Source organism: Leiobunum rupestre, chromosome 6, assembly GCF_980474605.1.
Source record: "Leiobunum rupestre chromosome 6, qqLeiRupe1.1.hap1, whole genome shotgun sequence".
NCBI lineage: Eukaryota > Metazoa > Arthropoda > Arachnida > Opiliones > Sclerosomatidae > Leiobunum > Leiobunum rupestre.
Genome location: NC_143389.1, coordinates 51,008,314 through 51,029,312, shown reverse-complemented (window position 1 = coordinate 51,029,312; position 20,999 = coordinate 51,008,314). Strand labels below are relative to the sequence as shown.

At 41.2% G+C, this 20,999-nt stretch overlaps 1 protein-coding gene across 1 annotated transcript; it reads left to right on the top strand.

The window, feature by feature from the left end:
• The first annotated feature begins 9,972 nt into the window (after nt 1–9,972).
• LOC149941413 (uncharacterized) lies at nt 9,973–12,756 on the top strand. Its single transcript, XM_090179466.1, has 5 exons — nt 9,973–10,903; nt 10,965–11,336; nt 11,399–11,953; nt 12,039–12,391; nt 12,569–12,756. The coding sequence occupies exons 1-5, from the start codon at nt 10,173–10,175 to the stop codon at nt 12,754–12,756; spliced, it is 2,199 nt and encodes a 732-aa protein (XP_090035592.1). The 5' UTR covers nt 9,973–10,172.
• Nucleotides 12,757–20,999: the final 8,243 nt, after the last annotated feature.

Below are 20,999 nucleotides of genomic sequence, written 5' to 3'. Positions count from 1 at the left end.
GGTTTCGAACCCAGACCATTCGGCTTGGCAGTCGAGCGCTCTACCACAGAACCACCGATAGCTGCTTAGATTCACTGAAATTAAGACAGGCATCGTAAGCATAATAGGTAATAAAGTCTTTTTTTATTAATGAATTTATGAAGGCCTTATCTGGTATTTTTTAAAGGTTAAATCTTGTTTTAGCGCAGTCAGCCGAGATTAGAGGGTTAAAGGGTAGACCCTGTGGGTGGTCCACTTTCTTAACGACCTATATATAGTTCTGTTAATTCAAGGGAGATAATTTAACGTTAATTGCTTTAAGAGCTGGCGGTTTGTCAAGTGGCTCTCTGTGCTTTGTTGATGGTAAGGTTTTTGCTTCTTGTAAATACATTTGGTGTGGATATTTGGATATCTACGATTTCTAACGCAGTCAATGATTTCTTGGGTGTGCGAGTCATTATATGATATTGGAAATTGGACGGCATTGGTCTTTTTCATGTGGTATGCGTCACAACGTCAACAGGAAGTGAACGAGTCGTCCACTACCAGATATCTACGGTATCTTCATCAAGGGCGAGTGTTGAAATAAAATGAGCGTTAAAGATGCGGCAAGTATTTCGTAAGCGAGTAATTCCAAAAAGCCTCTGTAGATATTTCATTAAAATTTGCTTCGTATTATATTTAACTGATAAACTTGTTCTGTAAAAGGGTTTAATTCAATTGTGCATTGTTATAGTACGTCTAACTTACTGTTGTAACTACTTAACTTATGATATTCTGAATAAATTAAAATTGGTCGTTTCGTCTCAATTATTTTAATTATAATAAAAAATTTATACCGGGCGGGATAGAAATTGGTTAATATTTTTAACAAATAACTCTAAATTGCGGAGATATATCTTTAAGGGTTATCTCGAGAAATTAATACCACTAGGGACAATTCTTCCGAGGAGAGGTATATTTTGGCTTGCCAACTTGTTACCTCTCCGAGGGTGTCTGTCTGTGGGTCTGTCTGTCAGGCCTGCGAACGCGTTCGCATTTTCGGTGCAAAGTGTAATCACTGCGTACGCAGTTTCTCGAGATCTCTGCGTTCGCAGTTTCTCGAAGGGTTGGCAAAACCACCGTGTGACGGTGAGCGTTAACGGATTCATTTGCGGTTTGGTTTGGATGGTGTTTTTTCGCTCACCGTCGTGACGGTTTGGTGTATTACGTTTTTGTAATGTTTATGCGTAGGTTGTGACTGTTGAATTTGTTGTGTTTGTGTTCTGATGGTTGTGCATGTTGAGTCTGTTGTGTTTATATGGGCGTTTTCTCTCCAATTTCTTCTTAATGACTTTGGGACGGATCGAGTGCTGAGTGTCCAACGTCCAATGGCAGGGTTTCCACCAGTTGTACACGGTATTCGTCTTAGTATCAATTTGCGATCGCATCGGGCGGGATTTGAACCCGAGAACACCTGCTTGACAGGCGGACGTTCTACCACAGAACCACCGACACTAGTTACGCCTTGTTGAAAATTAGACCTTCAGCTTTATCGGAAGCGTATTTAATAGAGTACGAAATTTTGGTTTAATTGAAATAGAATTGAAATTGAAATTATTGCATCGAAGAAATTCTAATTTAGCGTTTCTCTATTGATTAAAAACAAATGCGCCACCCAGGTTTCGAACCCAGACCATTCGGCTTGGCAGTCGAGCGCTCTACCACAGAACCACCGATAGCTGCTTAGGTTCACTGAAATTAAGACACGCATCGTAAGCATAATAGGTAATAAAGTCTTTTTTTATTAATGAATTTATGAAGGCCTAATCTGGTTTTTTTAAAGGTTAAATCTTGTTTTAGCGCAGTCAGCCAAGATAAGAGGGTTAAAGGGTAGACCCTGTGGGTGGTCCACTTTGTTAGTTTTTTGTTATTTATTTACGGGTATTATTAACGACCTATATATAGTTGTGTTAATTCAAAGACGATAATTTAACGTTAATTGTTTTAAGAGCTGGCGGTTAGTCAAGTGGCTCTCTGTGCTTTGTTGATGGTAAGGTTTTTGCTTCTTGTAAATATATTTGGTGTGGATATTTGGATATTTACGATTTCTAACGCAGTCAATGATTTCCTGGGTGTGCGAGTCATTATATGATATTGGAAATTGGACGGCATTGGTCTTTTTCATGCGGTATGTGTCACAACGTCAACTGGAAGTCTACGAGTGTTGAAATAAAATGAGCGTTAAAGATGCGGCAAGTATTTCGTAAGCGAGAAAAATACAATTACCATCTGTAGATATTTCTTTCATTAAAATTTGCTTAGTATTATATTCAACTGATAAACATGTACTGTAAAAAGGGTTAAATTCAATTGTGCATTGTTTTAGTAAGTCTAACTCGCTGTTGTAACTACTTAATTTATAATATTCTGAATAAATTAAACTCGATTGTTTCGTCTCAATTATTTAAATTAAAATTAAAATTTTATACCGGGCAGGGTTTGAACCGAGAATACGTTTTTCGTAAATAACTCTGAATTGCGGAGATATCTTTGGGGGTCGTGTCGAGAAATTAATACCACTAGGGACCATTCTTCCGAGGAGAGGTATATTTTGGCTTGCCAACTTGTTGCATTATGCTGGCGCTGATGTGAAGGAAATCTTTCAAAATATTAATGATACGACTCAACCTCAGAACTTCAATCATGTCAAAACCACTTTTACGGCTTATCATTTCGCTCCGCCATGTAATACTGATTACGAGACTTTGGTTTTCCGGGATACTAAACAACGGCCGGATGAAACAATGGATCAGTATCACACGCGCTTTCGTTGCTTATCATCAACTTGTGGATTCACGGATGCCGATAAGGAACTTAAAATCCAGATTATTCATGACTGCGTCTCTTCAACACTTCGTACCAAATTTCTTCGTGATCCGAAGCTTACCTTGACAGACATCCTCGACATGGCTAGGGCACACGAATTATCAGTTAGGCAGGCAAAAGGAATTGAAGGCGCGACTAGCTCTTTTACCACTTACAAGCCATTGTTTGCCATCAGACACGTTAGTGTGGCCTCTCATTCTTCACCTCAACCGGCTCCTCACCTTTTTAAACAAACCTTAGATAGCACATTGCAGGAGATGGCCACAGCCGCTTCGACTATGTAATTAATCGTAAAATATTTTTACTCTCATTACATTTTATCAGAGACTCGTGCTGACTCTTACATTTTTCAGACGCCGTATCTTGTTGAATCAAGAGTTGGGAGGAGTAGCCGTGGTCGTGGTCGTAGTGGCCGGGCTTCCAGAAGGCGGGTGCCGGGAAGCGGCTGGCAAATGAACCCATATTAAACCGTCCCATCGTTTTATTTATTCAACCACATTTGTAAAAAGTTTAAAATAAATCAAATTTATCAAGTTAAAAGTGCAATTGTTTTTAGGAATTAAAGTAGCATAAATTCATACCTTAAAATGTACGAAACCGTAATTTTGATTTAAATTGTACCTGAAAACAAACTGATGTTTCATAGTTTTACTGAAAATCACGTTGTTTGTTCAGCATTTTATTCAAACGCCAAATGATATGGGAGCCCGAAGGGGGGTGGAAAACGGGGCAATCATAGGTCGGAAACAGTTTTGGTCTCCAGTCTCCACTTGAAGTCTCCATCGCGAGTAGTTGAACATGTGCGGAGTATGTTGCCTTCTCGTGGCAAGTCTTGAAAACTTGCTTGTACAAAACCTAAACATACACGCTTTCCTACAATACATAAATTATTACTAGAGATAAGTGGGTGCGTCTACCGATAAGGGGCACCTGCGGGCGGGGGAAACGGGCCCCTATAGGGGCCCCCCTTTTGCGGCAATATTCGGCGGGGTCAAAAGGTTAGCTGATTTACGATGTTAGGTCAATGGGTTATCTGCCCCTATGGACACGATGCAAACAGCCGTTAAATAAGGGTGAAACAGGCCCCTGTAGGGCCCCCATTTTGCGTACATTTTCGGCGGGGTCAAAAGGTTAGCTGATTTACGATGTTACCCTCATAAAACCTAACCCTGGGTCAATAGGTTATCTATGGCGGTGTGGACACGATGCAAACAGCCGTTAAATAGGTGTGAAACGGGCCCCTGTAGGGGCCACATTTTGCGTACATTTTCGGCAGGTCAATAGGGCAATAGCTGGAGGCACCCCATTTTAGGGTCAATAGATGATTTACGAGGTTGATTTACGATGTTAGGTCAATAGGTTATCTGCCCCTATGGTGGTGACACGATGTTATGCAAACAGCCGGCCAGTCATAGTTAATAGCTGGGGGCACCCCCATTTTAGGTCAAAAGGTTAGATGATTTACGATGTTATAACCCATAAAACCCAGGTGCTAACCCATTATAGGTCAATAGGTTATCTGCCCCTATGGCGGTGAAACGATGTTATGCAAACAGCCTACCCGTCATAGTGAATGTCGGGCACAATTCGAGTTGGTTTTCGCCGACAAACACTTTCGGGCCCCTAAGGGTAGCGTAAAATAGCGGGCGGTCATCGGTAAAAGTGTTTTGGAAAAAAAGAGCAGAGTGTATACAAATTATAAGGTTTTATTTATACATTCAAAGTTACAGTACATTAAGCGGATGAAAACGTTTAAAGATAAAACAATTTATTTTTAATATATTTATGGTTGGTAGATACCATATTAAACAAATTGTAAAAGTTAAATACACAAAACATATTTTGGTTGGCCACTGTTTCTTTAAAATCGTCAATAATTTTAAATGCTGTTACGTAATTGGACGCGTAGCGGACAACGGTATCATACCTTTCATGTTCATCCGATAGAAATAAATTGTTGGGTGCACATGGTTCTTTATACAATATTTCGTAAATTTTACGATAATTATCGGTTATAACGTAACCCATTAATTCAAAGAGTTTTTGGTTCACTTTAAGGAGTTGAATGTGCGAATTAATGAAATATTTGAGTCGGTCCAATTCTCGAGTTTCCGGCGCTTTGATTACCACCGACGCTTCGGATATCGTACTTTGCAAGGTTAATTCTTTTTGGTCAGACATGGCGGCGGTCACTAGCGCATCAGATAGCGGGGATCATTTATTTGTTCCCAGTGGCCGTATAAATCATCCCAGGCGCGCGAAGACATTTCAAAGACCTGGTGTGTGATTTTATTGCATAGAGCTACAGATATATCGAGCTCAGACGTAAAACCCGTAGTAACGAAAAGCTCGGATGAAAGTGAATACCGAGGGTTAACTTTCCGCTGAGTCGGATCAAATTTAGACATTTTAGTGGGCCCAGGAACGTTATCTACACAGCTTCGTTTAGACATGATGCTCGAGAAACGGTTTGTAGTGTACTGCCGATGGATGACGGGGGTGAATGTCTTATATATAGCGATAATAATTTGATGACGTAATCAGGATGATGTAATGGGTTGACTCAATGACTCACGCGATTAGTCAAATTTTGCGGTGTTATGTGTATAGCGACGGCCATGTTGGTAAACCAAAGAGATAGAAATTCTACAAGTCCCATTAAAAGTAAAATCAACGCGATTAGTAATGCGTTTTTAGGATTGTTCGCGATAAGCCGACTAACGGGAGAGGCGGGGATAGAACCTTCCATACCGGAAGTTATCTTTAAACTAAATTTATCAATAAACCAAAAAAGGGATTTAAACGTTATATATTTTATAAAAAACCAAATGACATACAAAGTATTAAAATAAACAAATAACTAAAATAAACAAATGACTAAAATATACAAAAAGAAATATGGACAAAAAACTAAAATATAGAAAGGAATTATTTACAAATGAAAAAATATACCAACAAATGAAAAAAAATATATACAATAATTAAGAGGATCTATTCCACATAGTTTAGGGGGCTCCATAAAATTCTACGCGCAACAACATTCATTTATAACCATTTTTCGACAAAACGTTTGTCCCCAAAAAATATCTAACACTTTGAAACGTCTTTTTTAAAAAGTGTTTGAGCATATAACTCGTTCACCATGACCATCCTTCTACGCTTAAAAACAGCTGTGAAAACAATCGCTTTTTATAAACATTTCGGTGCACACTATTTTAACAATACCCGATTTGACGCGTCATGTTAAATTCAGGAGTCGTGGGTCAAACTTAATTTGCATCGTAAAAAAGGTTAGGGTTGACACAAAAAAAAGAGCCCCTAAACCATTTTCCCTTCAAAGAAAAAGACCGTAGGGGCCTACATTGTTCAATTAAGACTCGAGCGGCGTGGCCCCCAAAGGATTCCACCCTAAGGGTTTGGTGTCTAATAAAACAGCGGCTCGTAAAAACAAATTGGGGGCCGCTCGGAGAACAAGAAGGACACAGTCAAAAAGTTTTTTTCGTATATTCACCCAGCTTTGTCAAAATAGTCAAAAGAGTTTTCGGGCGGCTCTTTTGAAAAACAACTATTGTCAGCGATAAAAGGATGAACAGCCACCAAATTTATGGGTCTATCATTAAAGTAGCCCTTGATCCATCCTTAAATTTATGGGCTTAAAAAACATTGGGGCTCATCTTTTAGAAAACAATCGAGTTTTATATAATAGAGTTTCGAATTAACGACGTGATATTATTTTTATACAGCCTCAAAAGATACGTATAAATAGAGCCCTATCGGCCAAAGAAACTTCACTAATCAGCGGAATTCTCTAGTTGGAAGTCGTTTTCTTAGCACCTAGAAAAAATGGATAGCGAAAGCTTATGTTGGTTTCTAGACGATTTGGAGGTAAATAGACCCTGGTCCGTACCGCAACTACTGCAATTTTATTACGGAATATGTTTATTTTTAAATTTAGAGCCGGGGTTTGCACCAAATAAGTTACCCGCAATCTTTAGCCGTCTGAGTTTTAAATTAATTTTGACGGTTATTGAAATTTTTGAAACTGTTCAAGCTATCACCCACGTTCCAGAAGCGTGCCAAACGGTAGCCGAACTCCGATTATTTAATCAAGCATTACCGCCTCGGTTAGGCGAAATTATTGAAGCTAGATATAATAAGCGGGAAAAAGAATTACTCGAACTCGAGTGGGATGCCATGTTGGGTGCCGAATATGACGAACCTGTGTTGGACTACCTGAAGAGTAAGTTTTTTTTCTCTCGTACCGCGTATCAAAAATATCTAAGAAATTAAAATATATATTTATTTTTTATAGACGCCCCTGAAATTGTCCCGGTCGATGATGCTGAACCCCGTGAATCCGCCGAAATGGTGGACGACTATTTCAACGACCTACTTAACCAAAGCGGTTACGGGGAGGAGGAGGGAAATTTCCCCATTGTAGGGTATATTGAATTTGAGGACCCGAATTGCGTAATTTTGGGTCAGAATGAAAAACAGTTCCCGAACTTCAATATGACGGGAATTGAATTGGAAGCTGAAATATCTAATAATATAGCGGAAGGGCTTGCCAGGGTCACTGAACGGGTATTACGCGATGTAAGTCCCGCTGACATGGTACAACTAGTAATCCGTAGTTCGGCGCTGGGTGCGGCGCATCCCGATATAACCATTTCATTTAGGAGACGTGACCAAATTGATATCGAGGCCCTTCTCGATGAGATTTCAGAATCTATATATTCAGATGAGGAAGAAGCGTTTTTCCTGGCACCCGTTAATTTAACTTTTTCCATTGTCCGTCTCCCCCAAGGCGGTGGCCGTACAAAACGGAAACGACTAGAGACCTTTGCCATGTTTTCTAGAAATAGACAATCAATTGTCCGTATTGCGAACAGCGACTCAATCTGTCTCGCTAGAGCTCTTTGCGTCGGTGTGGCACTGTGTAAATATCAGAACGAGCCCGAAAACAAAAGACTAAAAACGGTCTATGAAACTTTGTCGCATTCCAAAGAAAACAATGTGGCTCAGCGAGCCGAGGCGCTCCTCCTATGCTCCAAATCGGGTGTCCGACCTAATAAAGAATGCGCGTCGCCCGAGTCGATTAGAAAATTTAGAACGTATCTCAAAGAATACGATATTTTAATCTATCAAATTAAAAACAGCTGGCCGACCTTGGTGTACGATTCTAGAGTGCGGGGAGGTATGGACAGAAAACGTATTGTACTTTTAAACGAGGGGGCGCATTTCAATCTAGTTAAAAAGCTGGCTCCCTTATTCGGGAAAGCAAAGTTTTGTTCAAAGTGTCTCGAGGGGTCAGGGTTGGCAAGTTTTAAACAAAATGTTTAAAACAAGTGTTTAAAACACGTTTAAAACAAATATTGTAAACAAACACCAATTTGTTTTAAACGTTTTAAACTATCTGTTTTAAACATGTTTTTTATAAGGTAAATGTTCATTGTTTTTTCGGAAGATTTTGGTTATTCAATATGAGGGAAAAGGTAGAAAAAACCATTCCAAGGCTCTAAGAAAGGTAAATTGTATTGATAACCGGTAGTTTGATTTTAAGATTCTCAGAAAAGAGCGAATGAAAGGGCTCGATATGATTTCATAAATTTCCTACCAGTGCAAAAATCCTACGAACGCGTTGAATTTTGTCTTTTTGTTTAAATAGAATGTATATAGCTGCCAATATACATCTATTTGGGACACTACCTATGCACGAGATAAAAGTAGGTTTGCTGTTTAGTCGGGTTGTGCCGGGTTTTAAGTAACCAGAAACACGGACAGATCGGGTTAAAACCGACTATTCGGCACTCCTAGATAAAAATCTAGGGATTTCGGTTCCCTTTCTCGATTTTTTTGAAATTGTATGACGTGATGGAAGTTTTAAGATTATAGAGGTATCTAAGTACTTATTTTTTATACTTTTTTTGTGATGATTTATGACTGCAGACGTGCACATTTCAATAAACCAAAACTAAAAACAATGTGCTATATTAAAAACCATACTACAGGTTAGGTAGTATTTGCATGGGGCATCGAAAACCCTAAGGCCGTCAATGGTTGGTCAACAACGCTTAGCGAAATTCTTGGCTAGTTTAAATAAGCGTGTACTCTTTGGTTCTTCTCCCTGTGAGTTTATTTATAATACCATAAGTGACATAATTCCCCTAAGTGTGCCAATAGGAGCCTTTCCCACAGAAAATCGTCAATTTGAGCTTGTTCTAAACAGACCAAAGAAAAGTAGGACTCGCGAATTCCGTTCAAGTACCCTAATATTTTTAGTGCTCGCGCCGCAGACGCCGCTTCGCAAACACAATACGTAAATTTCGTCACTGGAAAAAATGACGTCATTTACGTCACTTTCGTTAAACAAGGTATCATTGAAAAATTCATCTTATTGACACACTTAGGGTAATTATGCCACTTATGATAATACGTTTAATGATACGTAATATTTCTTTAAATGAGTTTACTCGTGAGTCTGATTCATAAGTATAATGAATAGTTTAAAACGTGATTTAAACATAGATTTTTATTGTTTATTATGTGTTTTTTATTGTTTGATTTAAAAAAAGTTAAAAACAATGAATCTTGTTTAAAACAATAAAAAACATTGTTTTTGTTCTTTTTGAAAAAAACAAGTATTTTGCCAACCCTGCGAGGGGTACAGACAAGATAGCACCCACGCGTGTTCAGACTATTGTTTCGCGTGCTGCAGGGCCATAAAATGTACCGGAGATATAATAAAATGTCCCGACTGTTTACGTAAGTTTACGGGTGTCGATTGCTACGCTCATCATAAAATAAAATTAACCGGCGATAAATTATCATTATGTCAAAATTTATTTCATTGCACGGAATGTTCGATTCTAATCGATTTGACTAAACGCGACGGCCAGCTGCATTCTTGTACCGAACAGTATTGTACCGTTTGTCGTAAGTTTTCCCCCTCGGGACATCAATGTTACATCCAAGTAATAAAAGACCCGCGACACCCGTTACCCCGTTTCGATTCCAACGGTCAGCCCACTCAAATGTGGATATTTTACGATTTTGAAACGGTCCAAACCAAACGGCACCCCGATAAGAAAAACTGTTATATTCATCAACCCATTTTATGTGTGTCGGAAACTTATTGTGTCGCGTGTGTTGATACCCCCGACGTAGCATGCAGATTTTGCGGCGTTCGCCAACGACAATTTCTGGGTTCAGATTCCGCGCGAAACTTTTTCGAATATTTAAGAACACTGGCTCGGATAAGAAGAGTGACCGCGCTGGGACATAATGCGAGTAATTATGATACGCAACTCCTATTACAAGTTATAATGGAGAGTGCCGACTCGTTTGAGCCCGATCCGATAATAAATGGAACTCGCATCTTGCAACTGAAACTACACAATTTAACTCTATCGGATTCGTATAATTATATACCCATTCCTCTGTCGAAATTCGCGGATACGTTCGAGCTGGGTCGCGAATATACGAAAGATTTTTTCCCTCATTTTCTATTCAACGTAGTTGATAATAATTTTGACATTTACAAACCCGAACAAACAAACTACGTCTCGGAGAACTCGCTGCCCCCCTTGGAAGCTTACGGGGCCCAATATTTCACGGCGAAAGACCGCGAAAGTTTTAACAAATGGTACGCTCTCGAATCCGAAAAGAGTTCGGGATTTAATTACCTCGAAACGTTAAAACTCTATTGTTCTAGAGATACCCACATATTAGCTAAGGGTTGTTTAAAGTTTATGAAACTATTTCAAGACTTGTGCGAAGTTAATCCGTTTAGCGTGGGCGTGACTATCGCGTCAGTGTGTAGTTACGTGCTAAGGAAAAAATTTTTGGAGCCAGAAACGATTGGCATAATACCGGCTAATTTGTATCGGTTATCCGAGCCTCAATCCACCGAGGCTTTAGAATGGCTGGCTTGGGAAGCGCATGTCCGGAATGTTACCATCGTATCAACGCTGAATGGTCGAGAACCGCGTGCTGGAAAAATTAAAATTGATGGTCTAATCGGTGAGAAAAACGCTCTACAATATCAGGGCTGTTGGTAAGTATTATTTTAAAAAGTTCGAAGAGACAAAATATAAACAGGTTTTTTTTCATTAAAGGTATCACGGTTGTAGGACTTGCTTCGGGGACTCTGTAAATAGGAACCAGCCATTATACGCTAACGCGAGCGATACCCTTAATACACGATTTTCCAACACGATGCGGACAACCAATAAACTTAAAGAAATGGGTTATACCGTCATTCAACAATGGGGGTGCGATTGGATTTTGGAAAAACAACAAAATCCAGCCATAAATGAATTTTTAAAAAATTCTAATTTTTCGGAAACTTTAACTGAACGTTTAGACCCGCGAGCCACTTTTTTCGGGGGCAGAGTATCAGCCCTACGAACGTACTGTAACGTTGAAGGGACCGACGATAAAATATTCTACGTGGACATTTGCAGCCTGTACCCTTTTATAAACAAACGGTATTATATCGAAAAATATATATAACGAAAACAAATATTTAAGTGTGTTTTCCTTTTTATAGTGGCAAAGTCCCCGTTGGTCATCCGACAATTCTGCTCGGTAGCGATATTCCAGCCATTGACGATTTTGAGGGATTATTGTTATGTAACGTGCTCCCGCCAACCAATTTATTCCATCCTATTCTTCCGTATCGGACCGTTAACAAAAAGTTAACGTTTACCCTATGCCGGACGTGTGCCGATTTACGGTATCAGGGTGACTGCGAGCATTCTGACGACGAAAGAATGCTTAAAGGCGTTTGGGTAATCGACGAATTAAGATGGGCGGTAAATCGCGGATACAAAATTACAAAAAAAATTGAGGCCTGGTCATACACGGTGACGCAATACGATCCTGCAACAGACAGCGGTGGGATTTTTCGAGATTACGTTGACTGTTTCCTAAAAACCAAGGTGGAGGCGAGCGGCTGGCCGTCAGATTGTCAGACCTCCGAAGCCCAGGCTGAATACATTGCGGCTTTCGAACGTCATGAAGGGGTCAAATTGGACCCTACCAAAGTCTCCAAAAACGAAGGTCTTCGAGCCATCTCGAAATTAATGCTGAATTCCATGTGGGGGTCTGTATGGATTTTATTACCCCCCCATTGGGGGTTATAAATCATATTAGGTAGCGTGATAGATATTAAAACGATCTTTTTTCAGAAAACTCGGTCAGCGATCCATTGTGACCAAAACTGAAATCGTTCGCGAACCCAAAGTGTTCTTTGAACTGCTATCAAATCCGGAAATCAACGTAAAATCGGTTTTGACAGTCAACGATACGACTCTTCTAGTGAAATCAGCCCCCATCAAGGAAGCGGAAATCCCTCTAAAACATACAAATTGCGTAATTGCCGCTTATACAACCTGTCAAGCGAGATTAGTTTTATTAAAATATCTTGAAATAGTCGGAGAGAACGCGTTATATTTGGACACTGATGCCCTCCAGTACGTCTCGAAACAACCCCTTATATCTACGGGCCATTATTTGGGCGATATGGTCAGCGAGTTATCCGGTTATGGAAAGAATTCGTTTATTTACGAAGCCGCGTATGGCGGGCCAAAAAATTACTCGTTTTGGGTGAAAAATCCGGATACGGGCGAAAAATTTAACGTTACGAAAGTGAAAGGATTTCGAATTAATGTCGGTAATCAGCATATCATTAACGGCGAAAATTTAAAAACTATGCTAGGAGTGACTGACGAAGAAACTGAAATACCGGCGGCGTTTGCCGTGCCTCTGCCCAAACAAATACGTCGACTTCCGGATCATACGCTCGTTAGCGTCGACTTGGAAAAAGCGTATCGGCCCGTAATGGATAAAGTTCGGGTTTTATCGAATTACCGAACAGTTCCATTCGGATATAAAATACGCGCTTAAAAAAAACCTTCGCTCTTATGCGGGCGAGCCGCGGGTCGAGAGGCGCCGGTCTCCGCGGTCGCCGGTCTCCGCGTACGAGAGAGAGAGAGAGAGAGAGAGGCGCGCGCGCGTTCTCTCTCTCGATCCGCTATCCGCGCGCGTCGGTGGTCACGAGGGGGGTGTGTCTCTAGCGCGCCGGCCGCTTTCCACGTGGTAGGGGGGTGTGTCACGGGAAAACGTGTTTTGTTATTGTCAAAAATAAAAAATATTATATATAAAAACAAAATGTCCATTTTATTTCATTCTGGTTTCAGCTACGCGGTGATAATGTACCATTTTTATCACAGTTGTAACATCATACTTTGCGGGCCTAGCCAAAGTGGTAAGACATATTTCGTAGAAAAACTGATTAAACATTTAAAACAAATGTTTGAACCTCAAATTGAAGAAATCCACTGGTTTTACGGCGAGGATCAGCCAGGATACGATAAACTTAAAAAATATAACGTTATATTGCATAAGGGTTTACCCGATCCTGACTTATTTGACGGCTCGAAACGGATACTGGCCGTTTTAGACGATTTAATGGGGGCGGGTCAAAAAGGAGAAGTTGCCCAGTTGTTCACCAAAGTCTCGCATCATCGTAATGTTAGCTTTATCTACATAAGTCAAAATTTATTTCATCAGGGTCGCGGGTGTCGCGAAATTTCCCTCAATGCGCACTACATACTTTTAACGAAAAATGTACGGGACAAAACACAGATTAATTGCTTGGCGCGCCAAATGGCCCCTGATAATTCCAACTTTGTTATCGAAGCGATTTCTGACGCGACTAAGGAACCAAACTCTTACGTATTGATCGACCTTCAGAAAGATTGCCCCGACTCACATCGGATCAGAACTAATATTTTCCCAGGCGAGCAAGTCTCGGTATACATTCCGAAATAATACTTTTCCGAGGGGTGGTTAGTTACCACACACCCCCCCAGCGAGTCGAATTCATTCGATGTACAATGTCTCGACGAGTCAGGTCGCAAAAACATCTGCTCGAATCGATCGGCAAATTAAAGGGCGTTAAGAGACGTAATATTTTAATTAACGCCAATAAAGAGTTGATCGAAGCGATATCTGATTGCGTGTATAATACTCTTATCGGGAATATACGTCTAACCACGAGGCAAACACTACGATTAAAAATACACCGTAAAACGTTACGCAAAATTGCCCAGAAAAAATTGGGCTGGCAAACTAAAAAACGAATATTATTAAATCAAAAAGGTGCCGGATTTTTCTCGTTTCTTCTGCCTATTGTGTCGTCGCTCGTGGGAGCCCTAACAGGTTGAACATAAAAAATGTTAAGGTACTCGAAAAAAATGACTTTAGCGCCGATTACGCCACCCCATCAACAACTCAAACCGGATATTGACATGGAAATGGCTGATATTTTAAAAAGCGAAGCGCTCGATGACAGGACCAAGTGGAAGATATACGAAGAGATGCTATTAAAAAAGCACGCTCGAAATAAACCGATTGAAAATAACGATACGCCCAATTACGAAACATTAGTCAATCTGTTCCCGCTAGGATACAGAGCGAGCGCCCGAGCTATATTTAATCATTTGATTTCGGACAGCGGTCGACTGCGGTGGGACAGCCAGGGGCAGATTTTATTAGACGGTGAAATACAAACGGATTCTGATATTGTTGATTTAGTATATTATCTAATAAGCCCCCACGCGCCGAGACCCCAGAGTTGGTCAAAATATAATAACCTGGTGGGTAAACTACGGAAAATCACCCCTCAAGCCTTCCCCACCACCACCCCATTACCGTCTACTTCGTTCGTAACAGCTTCCGCCCCCCCGGGCCCCCATCTTTCGCTCGCCTCCTCCAAACGAAAGAAAACTTTGCCGTCAGCGGTCGGGCCTAATTCTTTCGCGACACCTCGACAGTCACCGAAACTTTGGTCGCCTACTATTAAGAACCGTTTACGTAAAAAGAAAACGCCGAGTGCCAAAATTTTGAAATGGGAGAGTTACCGATAAACGTAACGACTAGACTCGAAAAAATATATTTCGATTCTCGTAATCCAGCTAGCTACGGGGGTGTTGAAAAATTATACGATTCTGTCAAAGAGCTCGGAATATCTCGGGAGAATGTTGAAACGTTTTTGCAAACTCACGACGCCTATACGTTACATAGACCAGTTATTCGAAAATTCCAAAGACGAAGGATTCGTGTAGGAAACAGACTAGACCTCTATCAGACTGATTTGGCAGATATGCGCTCTTTAGCGAGCGACAATTCCGGATACACATTTATTCTTACTTGTATAGATTGCTTTTCGAGAGTGGCATTTGCCGTCCCCCTAAAACGTAAGACCGGCGCTGAGGTTGCCCGCGCCCTGAAAATAATTTTTAAAGAGCGGGGCAAGCCCCGCGCTATACAGTTCGACCGTGGGTTGGAGTACGTTAATTCGACTGTTTTAAAACTCCTAAAAGAGGAGGGCATTAGACATTACCATTCCGAAAATAGCGACGTTAAAGCCGCGATGGTAGAGCGTTTTAATAGGACCCTGAAACAGCGCATGTATCGTTTTTTTACTCATAAAAACACGCGACGCTATCTCGACGAGCTGCCCAATTTAATTCATTCGTATAACGCCAGTTATCATACGACAATTAAAATGGCTCCCTTCGATGTAAACGACAAAAATATTCTTCAAGTTTATCGAAATATTTACAAACCAGGGCAGTCCCAGCCAGCCGCCCTCAAGCCCCGAAAATGCCGTATCAAAGTCGGCGATTACGTAAGGATTACCCGAACTGCCAGACCGTTTTTAAAAGGATACAGCGATCAAAATTGGAGCGCCGAAATATTTAAAGTTGTTTTCAAGAATACTAAAAGACCTCTTCAATTTAAGCTCGTTGATTTGGCTGACGAACCCATCACGGGATATTTTTATTTCAAAGAAATTCAACGAGTTATAAAACCGGAAGAATATACAATTGACAAAGTATTAAAGAAGCGACGCTCAAAGGGTAAAGTCGAATATTTCGTTTCTTGGTTAGGGTATCCGGCTACATTCAATTCTTGGGTTTCTGCTAAAGATGTCCGAAGCCTTTTACCTAACGATGCCCAGTAATTCAAATCTCGAGATATTTCCGAATAATACGGTAGCCTGTTTCACGATAAAATTACCCGAACCTATCGAATTAAAGGGGGGGTGGGAAGTTGCGTTGGTGGAAATATTGTATCCCTTTTCGTTTTACAACGTGTTGCCCTATGACAATTACGTCTATTTCCGCGTTAATCCCGCCCAACATGGGGGACAGGCTGACCCTAAAATGGTCGGGACGATGCGAGAAATCCCTCCGGGGCATTACTTGAGTATAGACCATTTACTTAAAGTAGTAAACGACACCGCGCTATGCACCGCCGCTAATGTGTGTCTTACCCACGATCCGCTGAACGGACACGTGGCGCTGGTTGGAAAAAATATTACCCCCTATGGTGTATTTATGAGTGACGGACTGAGCAACACGCTAGGATTTGAAAGAACTAAAACTATCGCGGGCAGAAGCGAGAACCCGGCTCGCTTAAATTTCCACATTCCGCCCCAAATCTTCGTTTATTCCGATATCGTCGCTGATCAAGTGGTGGGCTCGTCGCTCGTCAAATTGTTAAGAATAATAGCGGTTGACGAATCAGCCCGATTTGGTACTCATATCGAGAAAACATACATTTCGCCGCATTACGTGCCCATTGAGAAGAAATACTTTGATACTATCCAAATAGATCTACGCGATGTTTATGGGAAACCAGCTCCTTTTGAGTTTGGCAATCTAACAGTAAAACTTCATTTGCGTCCAAGATGCCCTTAAGACACGTTCTTGAAAAAAGACGCTGCGTAGCGTGCCCGTACGCTCAATATTATGCCACTCAGGCGGGTGGCGCTATTCCCGACGTATACGTGGGATCGCCGTATCAGCGGGGGCACGGGCAATTCGGAAGCGGGTTTGGGAGTTTCTTCTCCGGCTTGTACAAGCTAGCGAAACCGTTTCTTTTACGGGGGGCGAAATTTTTGGGGGGCCAAGCCCTCTCCACGGGAAAACAAGTTTTGGCTGATGTCTCGACGGGGTCATCCATACGTGAAGCTACCAAACGGAGGCTTACAGAAAAGTACGATGATCTCAAACAACAATACGGGACTGGGAAACGTAAACGCAAAACTAAAACAATTAAGAAAAGACCAAAACGCGGTGGAAAAAAATCATTAGTAGGCAGGAAACGAGCTAGAAAGGTCGTTGATATTTTCTCCTAAAATTATGGGTCATTGCGAAGCTGTAAAAAGTGAACTTGATATTTTTCAAACCGCGCCTATCCAAACGTCAATTGAGGGAGGAAAATGGACAACCTTCAAACCCATCTCGTCGCTGCGAGGCGATACCGTCGAGTTTAATATTCCTGGAAGCGGGCACGAGTACATTGATTTACCGCTTACGTACCTACTTGTTAAAGCTAAAATCGTCGCCGATGACGCGGGCAAAAGTTTATTACCGTCGGATGTTGTAGGGGGGTGTAACAATTTTTTGCACACGCTATTTAATCACGCGGAAGTTTACCTTAACGGAACCTTACTGTCTCCGTCAGCTTGTTCGTACGCTTATCGGGCGTACATTGAAACTTTGTTAAATTTTGACAAGGGTGCCAAAGCGTCCCATTTAACAGGCGCGCTGTGGTACAAGGATACCGTCGGCGAAATGAATTCGGTCACTGCCAACGAGGGTTTTAAACAGCGGAAAGGATTCACGGATCAGTCGAAAGAAATAGATTTAATTGGTCCGCTGTTTCTTGACGCGCTCAATGTCGAAAAATATTTAATTAATGGCGTAGATTAACGTATTAAACTATCGCGAAGTAAAGCGAGTTTTGCGTTAATGGGTACGCCGAAGCCCGGGGTTGACTATAAAATTATCATTACGGACGCGAGCTTGTTGGTACGTCGAGTACAAATTGCACCCAAAATACTTATCGCTCACGAAAACGCCTTGTCACGAGCAGCAGCAAAGTACGCTTTTACACGCACCGAAACTAAGATATTCACCATCAACTCGAATATCCGAAACACCGTTATTCCCAACGTATATTTGGGTACCCTCCCGGTTCGCTTGATTGTCGCGCTGGTGGATCACGAAGCCTACAATGGAACCCTGGCAAAAAACCCGTACGCTTTCGAACATCAAGATTTATCGAGTTTAGCTCTTTACGTGGATTCTGACGGTGTGGATTCGAAACTTATTACGCCAAACTACGACGCGGGACAATATATTCAAGCCTATCATACTTTATTCACGGGTAGCGGAATTCATTATAGAAACACCGGGATCGATATTTCCCGGGGAGATTATGCCGGGGGCTACGCTTTTTACGTCTTCGACATTTCAAACGACCATAGCGCGGGTGAGAGTCATTATTGGAACCCCTCCAGACAGGGACAGATGCGTTTGGAGCTTTCGTTCGCTAAACCAGTCCCGCAAACGTTAAGCTGCGTAGTTTTCGCCGAATTTCAAGCCAGCTTTAGCGTAGACAAAGATCGTAACGTTTCTATTGAAAACGTGTAATTATGCGCGGATCCGAGATTTTAAACATTTTGAGACGTACGCGCAATTTTATGGGCGTATTCGCTTCCGATTGTCTACCCGATAAGATTAATAGTTTTCCAGCGTCACTGGTTGTAAATCTGGACCCCCACGATGAACCTGGCAGCCATTGGGTCGCGATTTACCTTGATAAATTAAAACGGGCTTGGTATTTTGACTCTTTGGCGCTACGGCCCATTTTGCCAGCCATTAAACTTTTTTTAAAACAAAATTCGAGAAAAATCACGCCCACCAAGCGGCGACTTCAATCGACAACGAGCGTCATTTGCGGACATTATTGCGTGATTTATATACGTCACCGATCAAAACGTAGAAGTCACCAAAGCTTCTTTAAGGGTTTTTCACGAAGAGACGTCAACAATGATATAATGGCCACTAGAAAATTTAACAACCTGTTACGTCATCATAAACGGAGTATAAATTCCCGTCGCGCGACTATACCCCGTTTTATTCATAACTAAACCCTCAGTATCGTGTCGGTGGTATGGCGAGAATGGCCTTTGTAGACTTTGACTTCCCCCCCACCAGTGAATTGGCTATTCCAACATCACACTCTAAACACCCGACAACCGTGTTCTTTGGAACGAAGTCTACTTTTCGCCGAATGGATTACCCAGAACCTCGCTGAAATAGACAGTCAATTACGATGTCCATTTTAATTTTTTTTGTATCACACTATAATATTTTTTTGACTCGTAAAAGAAAAATAATTTTTGTAATATATCATCTTATAAAATAAATATTTTTTATTATCTTATAAATCCGACTCGTTATTTCTCATTGCACGCGTCATTTTTTTTAGATTACGTAATTAATAGTTCATTGTGTCCATTCATTCGCCCACGTTGGAAAAATATTATAAACGTATTTTAAAAATATTAAGTGTCAATTTATCAATGTAAAATTTACTTTATACGGTCACCTTTAAAAATAACAATGTATTCAATATAAAAACGTTTATTCACATTTTCTTTACAGCGGTTTTAATATTATGAATTTGATTAGTTTTACAATATTCTTGAAAATAAATCAGAGCACCCATTTCCTTTTCAGTCGGCATTTTTAATTCGGCTGGCAGGTTAGATGTAGTTGGTTCGGTTGATTCCATTGTGGCACCGCGCTTTTTACATGCCACAATAAGTTCGTTAAGATAATCGATAATTTTATCATCTGACATTTCCTCGGCCTCCGTGTAATGGAGCGATTCACTCTCATCACAATCACACGCCAGATCCGAATCTTCTTTCATTGTATTACAAGATAAATGTGTCATTAAATGTTGTTTGAAACCTCTCACGGACCGGTATATTTCCGAGCATATCCCGCATTTCTTTGGTAGCCTAAGCGGAGACATCTTCCTCTTTCCCATAGCGGCTAGCTTATGAAAACCACAACGCATCTACGTAATCTTTACGTTTCATGGTGTAGATTACGTCATCTTTAGTGAGTCATTTTTAAATTATGTCATTTTTATAGATTACGTCATTTTGGGGTTTAGACCCAGAAATATTATTCCGTAGCTCGAAGAGAATCGGGATGGCTAGTCACGAGGATCTCACCACCGTAACCGGTCGGCTAGAAACGTTCAAGCAATGGGACAACGTACACGTGAACAAGGAAGACTTGGCCCACGCAGGACTTTTCGCCGTAGACTCGGACGGCATAGTCGAATGCTACCTCTGCCACGGACAGTTAGGCAGTTGGGAATCCGGCGACGTACCCCAAACGGAACACGACAAATTTTATCCCAACTGTCCGTCACCCGCCGCTTTGGATGGCCAAGATATCCCGCCATCCGAAAAATACATCTCCGGCGGAACCACAACCACCCCCGAGGGACCCGGCGACAACGTAAATCTTACCATCAAACGCCTCGAGGTAGAACATTTAATGAAAATGCTCGTAAAAACGCTAATTTCAGATGGTTCGATTCAACCCTTTGAGTGAACTTTGGTATATACCCTACGAAGATCGACGTAATTACCATGATATAAATAAAATACATTTCCAAAGACGTATTTTCAATGTAAATCGTATTATACAGCCTGTACTCGAAAAATATCTTAATAAAACCTTATAATTTGTATACACTCTGCTCTTTTTTTCCCAAAACACTTTTACCGATGACCGCCCGCTATTTTACGGTACGCTTAGGGGCCCGAAAGTGTTTGTCGGCGAAAACCAACTCGATTGTGCCCGACATTAACTATGACGGGTAGGCTGTTTGCATAACATCGTGTCACCGCCATAGGGGCAGATAACCTATTGACCTATAATGGGTTAGCACCTGGGTTTTATGGGTTATAACATCGTAAATCAGCTAACCTTTTGACCTAAAAGGGGGGTGCCTCCAGCTATTAACTATGACGGGCCGGCTGTTTGCATAACATCGTGTCACCACCATAGGGGCAGATAACCTTTGGACCTATAATGGGTTAGCACCTGGGTTTTATGGGTTATAACATCGTAAATCATCTAACCTTTTGACCCCGCCGAAAATGTACGCAAAATGGGGCCCCTACAGGGGCCTGTTTCACCCTTATTTAACGGCTGTTTGCATCGTGTCCATAGGGGCAGATAACCCATTGACCTAACATCGTA

What these genes read in the sequence shown, in the direction of transcription:
- LOC149941413 (XM_090179466.1), top strand. Translation starts at nt 10,173, where the DNA reads ATGGAGAGTGCCGACTCGTTTGAGCCCGATCCGATAATAAATGGAACT. An exon ending in TACCCTTTTATAAACAAACG is followed by an intron (nt 11,337 to 11,398) that starts GTATTATATCGA and finishes TCCTTTTTATAG; the next exon opens with TGGCAAAGTCCCCGTTGGTC. An exon ending in TATGGTCAGCGAGTTATCCG is followed by an intron (nt 12,392 to 12,568) that starts GTTATGGAAAGA and finishes AAACTATGCTAG; the next exon opens with GAGTGACTGACGAAGAAACT.